General features: G+C 37.3%; 2 protein-coding genes and 1 long non-coding RNA gene across 5 annotated transcripts in view; 2 read left to right on the forward strand and 1 right to left on the reverse strand.

Moving 5' to 3' along the window:
• Window positions 1-464: 464 nt before the first annotated feature.
• LOC126764672 (alpha-mannosidase 2) lies at window positions 465-5,102 on the forward strand. 2 transcript variants are annotated; one of them, XM_050482329.1, is made up of 11 exons: window positions 465-767; window positions 824-1,066; window positions 1,130-1,277; window positions 1,352-1,523; window positions 1,582-1,883; window positions 1,953-2,139; window positions 2,219-2,816; window positions 2,878-3,254; window positions 3,312-3,813; window positions 3,871-4,458; window positions 4,529-5,102. In XM_050482329.1, the coding sequence occupies exons 1-11, from the start codon at window positions 657-659 to the stop codon at window positions 4,682-4,684; spliced, it is 3,384 nt and encodes a 1,127-aa protein (XP_050338286.1). In that variant the 5' UTR covers window positions 465-656; the 3' UTR covers window positions 4,685-5,102. The 2 variants fall into 2 exon arrangements, with proteins under 2 accessions (XP_050338286.1, XP_050338289.1); XM_050482332.1 differs by having other exon boundaries at window positions 465-764.
• On the reverse strand, window positions 4,899-8,069 carry LOC126764848 (uncharacterized). The gene is made up of 2 exons (XR_007668108.1): window positions 7,901-8,069; window positions 4,899-7,339 (listed from the first exon to the last, which is right to left on the reverse strand). It is a non-coding gene; the product is annotated as an uncharacterized LOC126764848 (long non-coding RNA).
• The window catches only part of LOC126764684 (RNA-binding protein Pasilla), a 117,106-nt gene continuing 107,198 nt past the window's right edge, over window positions 7,250-17,157 (forward strand). The window contains exon 1 of one of the 2 annotated variants that reach the window (XM_050482360.1): window positions 7,250-7,320. The gene's annotated coding sequence lies outside the window, so the exon portion shown is untranslated. Of the gene's footprint in view, window positions 7,321-16,074; window positions 16,186-17,157 lie in introns of those variants that run through there. The other variant, XM_050482389.1, reaches the window with a different exon arrangement.

Consider the following 17,157-nt stretch of genomic DNA (forward strand, 5'->3'; position numbering starts at 1 on the left):
TTGGACGCATATAAGAAAAGCTTTGGATGCATGCAGTTATTACAAGGCCGTTAAATAATAATATAAAATAATACGTGCAAACTCTGGATAAAAATAATGTGCGGTCTTGTGCACTAAGAACTAAAGAAATGTATCTGAAATGTAAAACCATTGTTACGACTCTGAGTTTTGAGTGCGGAGTCGATTTTGATAAAGATCTAGAATATATTTTGAAGATTATAAATTTAAGGTTCAATAAGATATGCCATTCCATAAATCTATACCTACAACCATTTTGAAACTTTGGTAGGTGAATTTATGATTTCGGCCATGGCTTTATGATTTAACCTTTACACTGATTCTTTGTATTTGGCCTTTGGGACCAGTAGAGTAATTTGATCAATATATTTTAGTAACTTAGAAATTCTAAACACCCTGTGCATAGGATACTTACAGAGAATGTCAAATGTATGACAATGTCAATATTTAATATAAATAAAAAAGTACTTTGCTGCTGACGTCGAGTGCAAATATATTTTAATTTTATTTGTCGAAAATGTGCTTAGAATGTGTTTGCGATTGTGGCTTAGCTGTATAAGTTATTGTCTAATGATTAGTCGTAATCTCGGATCGTTTTAAAGTTAGCCCATAAACGAATTGATTTAAGTTGATGCGCGATGTTGCGCTCACGACGCCGGATCACATTGATTTTATGCGGCGTTTGTTTAGGCCTATTGATAGTGGTTTATATATTATTAAACTTCGTGGCATTTTCAGAAGATAATGTGGTATTATTTTAATATAACAAGCGAATAAAAATGTTATAAATAATCCTTTGTACTAGGCTGATTTTGGGGCCATAGTGTCTAAACTACAATCCTTAGAGGATGGGCTCCATCGCCATGGACAGGAAATGAAACATCTGAAAAATCGATTAGATCACCAGTGGCAGCAAAAAGGGGAAGTACAGCGAGAACAAAGCCAACAGCAACGGCAACCGGAGCGTGACTTTTTGGAAAAGCCTGCGTTGGCAGAATTTGAGCAATGTAGTTTTGACTTCCAGCAGGTTCCCCAACCTGATGTACAGGTAAGAAATAAAACAAAAATAATCAAAAGTGAATTTCTTAATTAGTTTGAATAATTTTTCTAGATGCTGGATATGTACAATGAGTGGTCGTTTGCGGACGTAGATGGTGGAGTTTGGAAACAAGGTTGGAACATCAAGTATGATCCAAAGCGCTTCAATGAACACAACAAATTGAAAGTATTTGTTGTGCCCCACTCTCACAACGATCCTGGTAAATAATTACAAAAAAAATAATGCATTGTAAAACTTATTTTTCCTGCGTAATGTTTGAATATATAATTTAAGGCTGGGTTAAAACCTTTGAGGACTACTATGAACATGACACCAAACATATTTTGTCGAATGCGTTGCGGCACTTACGAGAAAACCCTGATATGACATTTATCTGGGCGGAGATATCATATTTTTCGCGTTTCTATGAAGATCTTGGGCAGCACAACAAACTTGAAATGAAAAAGTGAGTGTAATTTTTTACTAGTGTGTCAAGAATTTATCTTCTTATTATCTTCTTATAGACTTGTGCAAAGTCGACAACTGGAATTTGTTTCGGGCGGTTGGGTCATGCCAGATGAAGCGAATTCTCATTGGTTAAGCATTTTATTGCAACTTACGGAAGGGCAAACATGGTTGAAGCAACATTTGAATGTTACACCAACATCTTCATGGTCGATAGATCCGTTCGGTCACAGCCCCACTCTACCTTATATATTAAAAAAGTCCGGTTTTCAGAACCATCTTATTCAACGCACGCATTACTCAGTTAAAAAAGAATTGGCTCTCAAAAAACAGTTGGAATTTCATTGGCGACAAATTTGGGGTAATTTATTCATTATTAACTATTTATTTTTTAATTTTGCTATATCGTTTTTTTTTTGTAATATTTCAGATACCACTGGCAGCACCAGTCTCTTTACACACATGATGCCATTTTATTCCTATGATATTCCCCATACTTGTGGTCCGGATCCAAAGATTTGTTGTCAATTCGATTTCAAGCGAATGCATGAATTTGGGCTCTCCTGCCCTTGGCATGTGCCACCACAATCCATCACGGAACAAAATGTTGCGCAACGGTGAATTCCGATTATGATTAGTATTGCACAAAAATATATATTTACATATATGTATATTTTTTCTCTAAAACATTATTAGCGCGGAGATGATTGTTGACCAATGGAAAAAGAAAGCCGAATTGTATCGCACGAATGCGCTTCTGATACCTTTAGGTGACGATTTCCGTTTTAGCCAAAGTACCGAATGGGATGTGCAGCGTGTCAATTACGAAGCGTTATTCGACCACATAAACTCGGAGCATCGACATTTCGTGGAGGCCAAGTTTGGCACCTTACAACAATACTTCGATGCAGTCCACCAAGAACAGCGGGAGCTTAACCGTGAAATTCCCACATTAAGTGGAGACTTTTTCACCTACGCAGATCGTTCCGACAACTACTGGTCGGGTTACTACACTTCACGTCCGTACTACAAGCGTTTGGATCGTGTACTTTTGCACTATGTGCGCGCTGCGGAAATGTTGCACGCTTGGCACACGTGGGACCCTGCTGCGAAGTTCGATGAAATGCTTCAGAATGCACGTCGGGAACTTTCGCTGTTTCAACACCACGACGGTATAACCGGTACAGCTAAGACACATGTGGTGAACGACTATGCTCGTCGCATGCTAAGCGCTGTAACGACATGCCAATTCGTAATGCAGCAGTCGGTCTATAGACTGCTTACCAAGCCGTCGGTATGTAATCAACATTTCCTTATATACTTCTGAATATAATAAATCACTTTTGCATTTCAAGATTTACATACCAGACTACAAATTCCATTATTTCTATTTGGACGACTCCCGTTGGCCCGGCCCTAGTGACAGTCGCAGTACCATTATCCTGGGCGATGAATTGCCGATCAAACACATTGTTTTACACAATTCATTGGCGCGCTGGCGCGAAGAACTAGTCGATTTTTACGTTTCAAGTCCATACATGGGTGTGAAAGACTCGGACGATAATCCAGTGGAGGCACAAATTACGCCTGTGTGGACATGGCATCGGCACACACCCTCCAATAGCATCACACCGCAAGCGTCCACCACCAAGTATCGTTTGCTCTTCAAAGCGAAGGTGCCGCCCTTAGGCCTGGCCACTTACATAATACAAGCGCAAACCAGCGCACAGAAGTACGCACACGCTACGCACAAATAAATATTCGTTACACTAAATATATATATTTACAGACATACCTCATATGCGACGAATCTTATCTTAACTACAAATCCAACCTCGATAAGTATAGGAAATTATCCGCACGAGGTGAAGTTTGGTGAGCATCGGCCGATTTCGCTGCACGTGGCTGGCGGACCAACTGTAGCTTTTAGCGGCGACGGCCTGCTAAAGTCCATACAAATCGATTCCCATGCACCACATACACCCATAAAGCTGAAGTTCTACAAATATAGCGGCGACCGGTCTGGTGCCTATTTATTCATGCCATATGGACCGGCTACGCCGTTGGTCGACATGGGACCACCCACCGTGCTGGTGAGTGAAGGACCATTAGAAGCTAGTGTGACCGTTGGTTTGCCATTCGTGGTGCATCAGACCGTACTGCGTGGCGGTGCGCCGGAAATACAAAACCTCGTAGATATCGGACACATGGACAACACTGAGATCGCCATGCGTCTTTCGACACGCATCGAGAATGGCGATGTCTTCTACACGGATCTCAATGGACTGCAGGTATTCTAATCTGTGCTATCCGCTTTTTAAAATTTCATCGTTTTTTCTCGATTACAGTTGATTAAGCGTAGACGATTATCGAAATTGCCGCTACAAGCAAATTATTACCCCATACCCTCAACAGCGTACATTGAAGATAGCACACAGCGCTTGACCTTGCTCACCGGCCAGCCTTTGGGCGGTTCATCCTTGAGCTCTGGCGAATTGGAAATTATGCAAGATCGCCGTTTGACGCACGACGACGAACGTGGCCTCGGACAAGGCGTGCTGGACAACCAGCCGGTGCTGCATATATTCCGCGTTGTATTGGAACGCATCGACACCTGCTTAAAGCTCTCGGAAACCCATCCGTCTGGCGCCCTAACACCAAACGCATACTTGGCTTCGCAAACGTTGCTGCATCCGTTAGATAAGTTTATTTTTATAGAAAATAATTGGTTGGGCGTGCTGCCGGCCTTTGGTAATCAGCGCAGTGGCGTCAGTGAAGACACTAGCCTTGCGGTTATGAGAAACCTGCCACCAACTATAACCAAAATACCCGTAGCACGTGATCGTACAACCAAGGAGCCATTGATGAACACAGGCATCGTCGTGCATCGCACTTTACTTCTGCAGTGTCATGCCGCCGACCAGCAGATAGGCATTGTAAGTGCCAAATTACAAAATTACCGTAATTATTTTTCGATTCTTATCACGGCGCTTATTAAAATTGCAGGTTAACTTGAGCAAACTCCTAATGCTAGACACAATCACCGGTGTCTACAACACAAGTCTCACATTCCTACAGACGTCGCAAAAGTTAGATAGCGTGGAGTCAATCAACCTCTGTCCGCTGGATACACAGGCCTACATTTTGCAACATCGCGGTTAATTTATTTTAATTAATGGGAAACATCCATGGCACCACCTTAATATTGTTTAGTTTTAGTTCTAGTTATATGATGAAACATTGAATCTCGAATCAAAGCAACAGTTGCCCGTCGGAATGTATTGTTTGTGACCGTTTATTGACTACAAACGCTAGTTTATTGTATTGTTTTGATCTAGGTTACATTTTCTTTTATCATATTATGATAGCGCTTTAATTTTTAATTTATTCACGTTTTTGTGTTTACTTGTGATAACGGTAACATTTAGTTCTCCTAACAATTTATGGCGTTCACAACAAAATCGAAGCATGTTATTACACCGTCTCATTGTGATTAACTTTGACGAGTTCTTACAAATCTAAAAATGTAATAACGAATTTTGAATAAATGACGAATGACGAATGACTAAATCTACAACAAGTTGTGCGTATTAATTGCATGCCTCAGGACAAGTGTGCTTAAGTAACTTTGCTGAAAGTTTTAGACCCATAGAAACCAGGGTCTGTTCCAGTTACAGTCGTGGGGGTAGATTGATTGATCGCTTGGTCGTTTGTTGTTTATTTTTAGATCTTTTGTTGCTTATGCATATGAAATATATTAGAAATACTTCAAGGGTAAGTTTTTGGGGCGATAGCTCATGCATGAATATGAAGTTGTGCACATGTCTCTCTTTTAAATTCCACAATAGCTGCTACTTCGTTACCGGAATTTACCTACTAGTGCTCCGATCCTACGACAGTCGGGTCTATGTAACTGGAACGGACCCGGATTTCTTATCCAGCCAAGGATTCGGATTTTTTATACGACTGTCATAATAGTGATGAATGAACTCAATTCCGATCTTCGTAGTAAATACTTCGATTTTGGAGATTAACTTCGAAAAACGGAGTAACTACATTTTACTTATGACTCGATCTTTCGATAAAAATTGGTCATGCGGAGACTCATTGCACGCAGGACATATATTGGATATGTCGGGGTCTATTCTGGATAAGTAAGAGTTTAACCTGTTACAGTAACCACAACGAAGCTGCACAAGGGTCACTCTCGTTTCTCGCGGCAACTCAAGCTCTTGCAATGGTGGTGGCTTGACTCCGAGTTTGCCATCCTTCCTAGTACCTTCTGGTGAAGGCGTTGAAGGCTCCACTGTGAGTGGCGGTCAGTGCATGTGTTGGTTACGTTCGAAGGTCGGAGACAGCAGACCATGCCATCATACATGCCATGATGATGTCATTGCGCAATATCGCGCAATCTTCAGCGTACGTGGTGATAGAAACTCCCTCAGGTGGCTGCGGGAGTTTCTAGATATAGAAGTGAAACAATAGCGGGGACCACCGTGCGGAACCCCTTGTTTAATTCTTCTGATTTGAGTTTTTACCTCGAAATAATACGGATGATTGACGATCACTCAGGTAGTTCATGATCCACCTCTTCAGTCTTGGAGAGAGCGAAGTTTTTTCGATGTCCAGCAGTAGCGTTATTGTTGCAGAAAAAATTTAACGCACCGAGGTCTTAGGCTCGATGAATTTTCCCCCTTGTCTCCCTTCTATCTCGATCACTGGGTCCCACAGCTAGAATTTCATGCGGAACATATCAAGTTTGGATTTGAAGTTGTTTATCTAACAACTATATACAAAACGGAATTGTAGTTTCGTGAAGCCGTTCAAACTCTTCGCCTGCAATCGGTATTAGTATGTGTCGTAGGATACCCAATGAAACCATGTTTACTGAACCTGGACCTTATACTGACTATGGTTACGTTATCTGTGGTCTAAATCTGATTAGATCAGAAGTCGATGCTTTAATTGGTCATCAGCCAACGCCTCACATACTTACGCACATAAACTCTTCGTTACTGTTTACTTTACAGAAAACCTTTCTCAACTAATTTCGAGGCATGTTGTAGAGAGTCCTTGGCCGGATAAAAATTCAAATTCTTTCCAGTTGCTTAGATCCGACTGTCGTGGGAACGAAAAGTTTTGATACAATAATCTTCATTACTTTTGTTCCGTCTATTACTAGTAGAGAATTGGTGTAACGGAAAGTGATTCATTCACACATACGACGTGGCGCAATGAAATTGATGTCGGGTTACCGGCTACAGTTGGAGTCTCACATATTTTCGGTTGCAAAGTGGTTGCCCCGCTCTTCAAGATATTCTACAACGACCGGTTATGAAAACTTTTAAATTTTACATACACACACATGTGCTTCTTGGCAAGGCAGATCGCTGAGCGTACGAAGTATGAGTGTACATGGAGGCTGCTGAGCGCCAGCACTCTTAGATTGAAGCCTACTCGTGTGCGATTGGCTGTGTATGTGGAAAGTTTCTTTATTACAGCTTTGGACGAGAATTTAACAGCGGGATACTGTGAATATTCCTGTCGGTACGGGAGCACTTGTGTGTAGTAAGAAGTCGGAGAAAACTTGGCAACAAACTGATTTGTTAGCTACCGCGCTGCTTGAGCTTTGAAAGAGCAACACAAGCGTGCGATTGCATGCGTTTGAAGAGCGAAAGCGCCGGAAGCTTTGCTATGTGTTCGCTGTGCTTTGAGTTTGTGGAAGTACACTCGCAAGCGGCTGCTTGGCGTTCCGTAGCTGACTCGCCATCACTTTCGATTTAATCGCATTCGTAAGCGTACGTTTTTGTCTGGTTGCTAGTATATATTATTTAAATCGTATTATTGTTCTTATTATTACTAGAATACACAATTTTCTTACAACGTGCATATGTATGAATGTACACACATACACATACATATGCGTACAGCTAGTTTATATACAGTGTGTAGGAAAATATTTACAAAACATATTTTTGTTTCGAAAACAAAAATTGCGTGGCGATAATTTGTATTTGGTATCGAGTATGCGACTTGAGTTGAAGCTAACGGTTAACTATAAATAAAAGTAACTGAATAAAATGTTAAAAAATACAATAAAATTCGAAAAAATAGAAACAAAGTGAAGTGCAGTCGAGAATTACAACCCAAAAATCGTTAGAAAATAAAGAAAAAAAATTTAAAATTATAAATAAGCATGAGAATAAGAATATTTTTGAAGAAATGTGTGATAAATAGTGCAATGATAACGGATTATATACTTTTTTCGCTGCAAAATGAAACTTTTAATGGAAAATTTTAAGATAAACAGCTGCTGCGCTGCAAATATTTGTGGAATATTGGAGAATACATATATAATGTTTAAGCATAAATACTTACATTTATGAAAATTGCTATATGCAAGCATACATATAACAACAAAAAGACAACAACAGCGAAAGCTGTAATCAAGAATATTACTGAAAACTTTACAAGCTCAATATAAAAATTCTTTTTGTTTATTTTTCTATTACGAAAATGCGCTCAAGTTGAATTGGTGTGCCTGCGAGCGCCGCTAAGGCAATTTATTTACTGTTTGCTAGGACGCAAGATATACAGTGGGCTGGCTGGTCGATTGAGCGATCAATGAATGATTTCTTGCATGCACCCATTTGTACATAACTACATACATTCATACAGATGTATGTATGGGCACGCATGCACGCCTTCATTTGTGCTATACCAATATATATAAGTACATACTTGTATATGTGTATGAGTGTGTGCGTGGCGAGAGCAGTTTAGGCCCTCAGTTGAGTTAGTTGGGATTTACGCGTGTCTTCGACTGACTAAGCCGTTAGCTTGGGCTAAATTAAGTGCACAACAGTTGATTGCTTGTAGGTCGCGCGGTTTATAGGTTCGCAGAGGTGAGGCCAGGGGCGCCATGACAAGCGTTTGACCAGTCAGTTAGTCAGTTGGTCCATTCGCAAGACAATGTTCGCTCATATGCATATGTATGTATGCCTTCGAATTTATAAACGCAAGAAAAAGTATTCAGGCCCGATTGACGTCGCAGTGTTGTTGTTGGCTGGGCAGTGAAGCACTAGCCGGTCGCTTGGGCCCTGTAGGGCACACGCTTCCCCTGCAGGGTGGTGGGGAGTGGGTTGCGTTTGTTGGACAGCGCGAGCGAGAGAGCGCCAACACGCTGTGCTACATATACAAATACACTTCCTCACACAAATACACTCATACATAAGTATCTCTGCAGGTACGAATGGCAGCACAAACTTTCGTTTCAATGCCAATCGCTTAAATATGCCCACGAAAGCACATTTTATAATTAAGCGTGTATATAAAAATATAGGCACAAACACACACATATGCAAATATATGTATGTGTCGGTTTGTGTGTTCAAGTGTTGGCCGAGAAATACATGCATGTATATTCGTACGCATTGTTGTTAATGATGTTTTGCTCTTTAAGATTGTTGTCCGCCAAGTCATAGATACACACACACAGGCAAATGCATCAGTGGATATACGTACATATGTGCATGTGTGTGGCTTGATAATTGTTGTTGCGTTATCAATATTGCTATGTTTGTTGCAGCTGAGCAAATCACTTGCGCAGCGAAGAGTTGGTTACATAAAGGCATACACATGTACATACGTATGTACATACTTACGCTTATACACAAATCTACACACTTTGACAAATATTTATCTATGACAAAGCGCGCTTATAGATTTGCATATCGATGGGTATTTGAAAAATCGAAAACGTCGCGACCCAAAAATTTGGCGCAATACTTTATTAGCGAAGACAAGAAAAGCAACAAAACAAAAGGAATGCAAATACCTGCTTAGAGACGAGCGAGTTGATGCAATAGTTAAGGTGTCCAGTGGGTCAGGCTGCAGTTCGAAGATTCAGAAAATGAAGTTTAGAAAAAATAAGAAAAAACTCTTCCCAAAAAAAAATTTGTCCATACATGAACTTGATTTTGATCGATCAGTTTGACAGCTATATGCTATAATAAACTGATATCGGCGATTCGACAAATGGGAAACGTTTGCAAAATTTATCAACGATATCTTAAAAACTGGAAGATATCGATAAAGGAAGGCGGAGACGTACATATGTATATACAGTGAATGTGGACTTGACTAAATCGACTCAGCTCGTCAAGCTGATCATTTATACATACATATATATGTACTTTTAACTCGGCTATAACCGCATAAGCGGTGTCTACGCCAGTAAAGAAGAGGAAGATATATTTTCTGTTTCTTATTTCCGACGTTTCTTCTGGCTGCTAAACAGTTCATGGCAAGCTTAATATACCATTTTCAGGCTATAAATCATTGAAATAATTTGAAAACGTATTATTAAGGGGGCATTCTGGTCTAGACGCATGAATTTTAGGCATTTTTTTAAACTAAGATAAAAAAAATTAAAAACATTTTTACTATCCATTTTTTACATGTTTTTTATTGACATTTTAATAATATAAAAAAAATTGCAAGAAAAAAACCAAAACTCGTCGAGATACGGGCTGGTGGAATGGGGGCTTCAAAAAAAAAAAAAACGGTGCGTCCTGGTTGACGTGATTTCAACCCTTGTAGAGATCTAAAACACAAAAAACAAGAAGATTCTTCATTAGTAAGAATGTCGTTATCGGGTTGACCATTTCCAAAAAAAAATTAACAAAATGGTGTCGATTTGAAAAAAAAAAATTTTTGACCCGATTTTTTAGACTTTTTCGAATTTTTTAAAAATACTTCAAATCAAAATTTTTGGAAATCCAAGGCAGACACGATAGAGCATTATATAAAGAAGATATATACCAAATTTCAAAGGAATCGGTTCAGTAGAACTAGAGATATCATGTCAACCACCTCAAAAAAAGTAGTTTCGAGAAAAACGCGTTTAAAGTTTTAGGAGACAATTCTAGTGAACACGGACGCCACGTCACAAAATCGGCTGTATCTCCGAAAATAAGTCGAATTTTGAAAAATCCTTCCAAAATCATATTTTTGAAAGTCTAAACTTTCAAAATATGCAAAAAAAAAACGATTTTTTTTCAAAATCCTAGACCAGAATACCCGCGTAAATGAAAAATCTAGGCTTTATTTACACAGAAGCAGCAAAATAACAGCGACAATATGCAATAAGCACAATTAAGCACATAAAGTTGCTATCTTTAGCAACACCTCGCTTCCGCTGATAAAATAGAAGTGGCAAGCAGTAAGTAGAAGTGGAGCAAAAACAAAAATCTTAAACGCAAAAAATTGAAAATTACCGTTAATTGATTTAAAGCTGCAGCATGAAATCAATTTCCATCATTAAAGCAAGCAGAAAAATTCAATGATGGCACAGTCTGCTTCTTTGGCTTCCCACAGATATGGGGGCATATACTCGTACAAGTACACATGCCTAACGCTTCCTAAATGCCGCTACGCTAACACTAAAGCAAAAATTACAAATATGATGTAAACATACATTCTTATGTATATACATACATACATACATACATACACTTGTATGCACATGTCTTCACATCATGTGGCTTGGCTAGGATGGTCCTTTCTAGTTGGGTCAATGGAAATCGGCTTGACAATAGACGCTCTTTTGGTATGGCGCGTGCGCGTTACCGCTTCGTAAATAATCAAATTCCAATGGTCAAATGTCACGCGAAGCGCTGAAAATATATGCATACGTACACATGTAATGTGAGCAAATATAAGCAGGTGTTTATGTACTTACAAGCCCATACTTACATATGTTACATATATTTTTTAAAATAAGTTTTCAAGTGCAAGCTTTCGCACAGCTTTTCATCCTCGTTGGCAGCCAAGAATGTTTAGAACTTCTTTGTTTTGAAATTACGCTGCTTCTGGCGAATAATGGCTATTGATTAAACCATTGAAAGGGTAATTTCTGATTTCTGTTTCAAAATTCGTTTTCGTAAGTTTTTCAAGTTATATTACCTTGAGTTTTTATATTATCAATACTTTTTGTTTCGAAATTTTTCGGTGTTTACACACAAATTTTTTTCGATTTGAGTTTTCAGTTACTTTTTACCTTTAAGCTGCTGGTTCCAAATTACTACTTTCTAGGAAGCATAATTTCGCCCGACGGTTTGCCATTGATTATCGAGTGGTGACCGTTAGTAGAAATCCATGTTTCATGTTCTTCGGTGCAAGGCTAGAAATAGGTTTAAGATAGTGTCTCCAACCATCGCTTCATGATGGCCCCCCAAACATTTTTATTTTAACTTAATGCGCTTCATCAACTTGCAAGAGAGAAAAAATGCGTTTCCAGGAGGACCTCTAGAAAAAGGCCAGTGAGGTTGAATTTTTTGCTTAAAAGTTATCTTAAATTCCATAATCATAAAAAATGTTATTAAAGTATATGAATAGACCCCGCTTACGTGGGTATAGCCAAGTTTACAATAGCGCTCCAGTCGTTCTTCCTTTTCGCTGTTTGGCGCCAATTGGAGATTCCACGTGAAGCCAGGTCCTTCTCCACGTAGTCTTTCCAACGGAGTGAAGGTCTTCCTCCTCCTCTGCTTCCCCCGGCGGGTACTGTGTCGAATACTCTCAGAGTTCCTGACTGATATATCTAAGAAAACATTCAAGTTAATAGGTACAGTCGATTTGTAGACAATTTAATCTTAAGATGAATTAGAAGGATTTTGGCATTTCATAGTGGGATTGGCTTAGCTTTGCACATATCGATACAAAGACAATAACATGTTAGATTAAATTAAGTTTGAAAATAATGAAATTAAATAATTTTTTTTATACAACCAAATTTGACAAATACGAATAATTAGCTATATTCAACAAATGTTGCAACTACTTTACCGAACCATATTAACTTTAAATAGTGATACATACATACATCCAGTGTCATGCTTTACTAAATATTTTTTTATCGATTCTTATAATCCGATTTATCGATACCAAGTGTATTCACATACATATTGCGCCAACTGCCATACTAACACGAACATACATACATACATACATACATATGTACGTACATATATCACAAATTACAAGCATATAAACATGAACAGTGGGTGCAAAAAATGTAAACTTTTTTGTCTAAACGTGTGTGTGTACATTTGTGTGCAGCTAAGTACTGGAGTCTCGAATACGCATCGCCTTCACCCTGCCCCCACTGCCTCGTCGTGCGTAAAACCGAACAGCGATGCGCAACTACGTCATCGAAAAGTGTGTCAAAGCAGCGACTTGGTGCTCGGTGGTTGCAGCAGCAGCCAAACATAGCAACAATGTACATATTTGTATCCCATTGTGTCCACAAACATCCGTACATACATACATACATACAAACATATGTATGTCGGCGCATACCACATGTACACACGTACACAGCAGTAAACACATACGCATGCATGCATAGAGTGATTTAGACAGTCTCAGAAAGCTGTCGGCGAGCGCAGGCCGCAGCGTGAGGCTTACATGCCTTGCCTCTTTGCTCTTTTGCGTTTCCGAACTGCTTGCTTGCCACTGTATGTGTGCGGATGAATAGAGCTTAGCGCACAATACGTTCAATTTAGTGAGGCGTCGAGTGGGCAATTGGCGCTTATGAAGAAGTGAAATAATATGCTTGTGCTTTAAAGAATTAGCCAGCGACTTTTCGGCATTCAAAGTTGCTGATTAGAAAAATTATAGTTGATTAAGCAGCCTGCAATAATAGCTTAAATGTGTTATCTTCCAGAAAAAAGCTTCTGCATTTACTTATTTATATACACACATACATACATATGTATGTGCGCAGTCAAAAGTGTGCTTTTGCTCAAATATACATACATATATGATATACGCAAGCATACTCACACACATACATATATACTTACATAAACACTCTACATTTCCATTGTGTGCTCTCAGCAAATCGCTGCATATTAGATAGTGGCTCTTCTCAACGCACTCAGCAAAGTTTTTATTTTTTTCATGTTTTTTTGCTTCAAACATTTTGTTTTTGTTTGAGTTTTCATGCTCTCATTTAGGGAATACAAAGCTTTTGAACGCTGGAAATCAATATTTCGCCCAAATAACTCTTTCTATTACTGACACGCTTTCTGTTGTGCCTTTTCATTGGTCTCTTTATTTCTCTTTATTTTCGAAAGTTCTAAGTTATTTGTGGTGAGCAGCGGGAGTTGGATTTTCCTGTCTAACGCGCTCGCTTTCCTTTAATTTTCTTCTCTTTTGACATTTGCATCTTTTCGCGCTTACTTATCGTATATTTACTTATGTACAACTCTCAAAGCTCTGAACTAACAATACTTGAATTTGCACATATTTACATTACTGCAAATGCACTGGTATGTGTGTATAATCTTTCAGGCGCGTAACAGAATCCCATTGTTGTTGCCTAAATTATGTCATATGTTCTCCGGCCATTATCTGGCAAATTTGTAGCAATATCCATAGGCACTCATATGCTTTTATGTTTGTATGCAAGTGTGCATGTGACGTTATTCGTGCTTATTAAGAGTACATATGTACCTTTGAGTGGATAAATTTCAGCTAAAGGCTAATTTTTCTAAAGACTTTCGGCTGCTTAGTCAAATCGGCATTTTGCTATTCCAAAAATAACTAATACACACACACATTTGTATATATTGAGTTGAAAATAGCTTCTACTAACAGACGAGTTCATAGGCACTTAGTAAATTAAATTAACTTCATATATCTACTTAGGTACATATGTACATACATACTTATCTACACAATTGCTTATACAAAAACATTTGCATATTTATTTATTTATTTAATTTAAGTTCCAAAAAATTTGCAAAAGAACACTAATTAGCATAGCTTTAAGAACAATCTCATAATCCTTAAATTTTTATTTTAAATTAATTTTATGATTTAAATTTTTTGTTTTAAAAAAAAAATATTAAAAATTTAATTAAAAGAAATTTATAATAAATTTTTTTTTATTAATTAATATAATTTATTTTCATTATTGAAAAACTAAAAAAGATTAACAAATTTATTTTTTCGTTTTTTGAAAATTTTAAATTTTTTGTCATATTTCGAAATTTTGGCCAAATTTAAATGTTTTGGTCAAATTTCAACTTTTTGTCAAATTTCAATATTTTCGTTGAATTTCAATATTTTGGACAAATTTCAATTTTTTGGTAAAATTTAAATTATTTGGTCAAATTTCAAATTTTTGGACAAAATTTAAATATTTTGATAAAATTTAAATTTTTTGTCAAATTTCAATTTTATTTATTTAATTTCAATATTTTGGACAAATTTCAATTTTTTAGTCAAATATCAATATATTGGTAAAATATAAATTTTTTGGTTAAATTTCAATATTTTAGACAAATTTCAATTTTTTAGTCAAATTTCAATATTTTAGTCAAATTTCAATATTTTGATAAAATTTCAATTTTTTTGTCAAATTTCAATTTTTTAGTCAAATTTCAATATTTTGGACAAATTTAAATTTTTTGGTCAAATTTCAATTTTTTTTCTGCTGACGCAAGTCTCTTAGGAGAAATAAATAATTAGATTTATTAGGTATAAGTTAATATTGTTATCAATATTTATTCGACATATCCATTAGCAAATGCCAAGGGGTTTGGGAACTTTGGCTAGTTAACCATTTGAAATTAATTTTTATCTGAGAGCAGTCAAGCCATCAATAACTATGACATATCAATGTTGATTTCATAATTACAAACTACAGCATGTTTCTCGGTGACTTAGAGCGGACTCTGTTTGTACCCACATATTGGTATTTAGTCAGCATTGTCAGTTCTTACTTTTCCAATACAAAGGCTCCAATTTTTCATTTGCTGCTTACAAGCAGAAATCTTCTTTGTTTTCTAAATAGCCTATGATGCGTCAGACTTCGAGCGCTACGAATCGACCAAGCAACAAGCTAAACACAACTTGAATAGTTTCGCACTACCAATCCATAAAATAGCATTCAGCTGGATTTTTCTTTCAGTTCAATGCTGCTGGCTTTTTAAAGGGAAAAAATATGTAGAAGTTTGAACCGTTTTCCTAAGATTGTTGCAATTACTGCGCTTTGCTTTTATACCAATCAAAAGATACTTGAATACTTGATAGAAAAACATCGCAATTTACTTAAACATAAATCTAAATAAAAACTGAATCATCGGCCGGTTAATTAGGGTCATACTCACACAATTCCCAAGTGTCGAGTCGCAAGAAGTAAACTTGTCAAGCGCCCACGTTGTGTGTCTTACATTTGTCCGCCCACATGCGCTTTTATAATTTGTTTCCTCCTACTAATTATTATTATTCCTCACATACTTTTTGTAGTAAGCATTTTTTGCTAAATTTTTTTAAGTATATTAACATTTATAAGCACATACATACATATGTACTTGTGTAAACATTTTTACTTACCATACACACTTACATACATATATTATAATCTCAGCTAAATTTATTTACATGCTTACATACATATACATATGTACATATATAGTAAACATGAACGCATTCATCTTACTCATTATATAACCTTCACCATTTCTATCTTCACCAGATTTCCAAGCTCAAATCGCATTTGCCTACCATCAACCAACATCAACCAAATCAGTTTTGAAAGCTTTTCATTTGTGCTCGCTTGGCATTATCTACATTGATAGCTTGCGGAAACTTATGTATGTATTGCACATAAATATTTTTTTAGTAATTACAATAAAACACCATGACCTTTCTGCAAATCTCTGATTGTATATTTTTTATAAATGAAAACAGCAAAAGTTTAATGTCAAAGAAAGTTTGGTCGCAGTTCGAAAGTTGTATATTTATATGTTTTAAATAATATATATTTATTTTGTTGTACCAAGCCTCTATTTCGTACAGAGGTTTGAGCGCACGAGGAATGCGCTTGAGGACACATTTTGAACGATGTTGTTCTCCGGTTCTTCGATTCAGTTACGCGGCTGGCACAGTACAGTGATAGTCCAAAAAGCTCACCTTGAACAAAACAGATTTCTAAGAGTCTTGATATATTTTGTCTATATTAATTAATCAAGTAATTTTGTTGCGGGTTTTTAGAGTTTCAATCGTTAACAATTTACAATTTTCGGTTGAACGATCATTGTCAATGTCCTTGGGTTAATATTTCTGGAGAAATATACATCAGAAAGGCATCAATTATTCAGCTTCCTACACATCTCTGTATTTCTGATTTGAAAAATATCTATATATCTAAATATCCCGCAGATGGTTTTCAGGGTCTGTGAATATATTTTAAAGGTGGAAGAAATCAGGGATTTATGTTATAAAGTCTTAAAGTAATGAATAACCGGTCGTATAATTGACATCGCTTAAAGGTTAGGTACCGCTATATCTGTCAACTAACACTTCTGGTCGTCATCAAAAGGGGGATTTCTCATCTGAGGCATCCGAGGCTGTTTTTTCCTTTTATTGGGGGTGTTTTCTACGTGGCGGGTCCCAAACCCAGCGCACAACCTTGGGGAGAAGTGTCCTCTTCGCACTTTAGCTCGACTCTAAGCGGATGTTTTTTTAGCTACCCAGAGAATACTTGGTCTAAAACCGGAAGTCGTGAGCCGCTTGAGCCATATGTTAAATAATCGTCTCTGACAATTCCCAAGTGAATGGCGTTC

Source organism: Bactrocera neohumeralis, chromosome 2 (assembly GCF_024586455.1).
Source record: "Bactrocera neohumeralis isolate Rockhampton chromosome 2, APGP_CSIRO_Bneo_wtdbg2-racon-allhic-juicebox.fasta_v2, whole genome shotgun sequence".
Taxonomy (NCBI): domain Eukaryota; kingdom Metazoa; phylum Arthropoda; class Insecta; order Diptera; family Tephritidae; genus Bactrocera; species Bactrocera neohumeralis.

What these genes read in the sequence shown, in the direction of transcription:
- LOC126764672 (XM_050482329.1), top strand. Translation starts at nt 657, where the DNA reads ATGTTGCGCTCACGACGCCGGATCACATTGATTTTATGCGGCGTTTGT. An exon ending in CATTTTCAGAAGATAATGTG is followed by an intron (nt 768 to 823) that starts GTATTATTTTAA and finishes CCTTTGTACTAG; the next exon opens with GCTGATTTTGGGGCCATAGT. An exon ending in CGGATCTCAATGGACTGCAG is followed by an intron (nt 3,814 to 3,870) that starts GTATTCTAATCT and finishes TCTCGATTACAG; the next exon opens with TTGATTAAGCGTAGACGATT.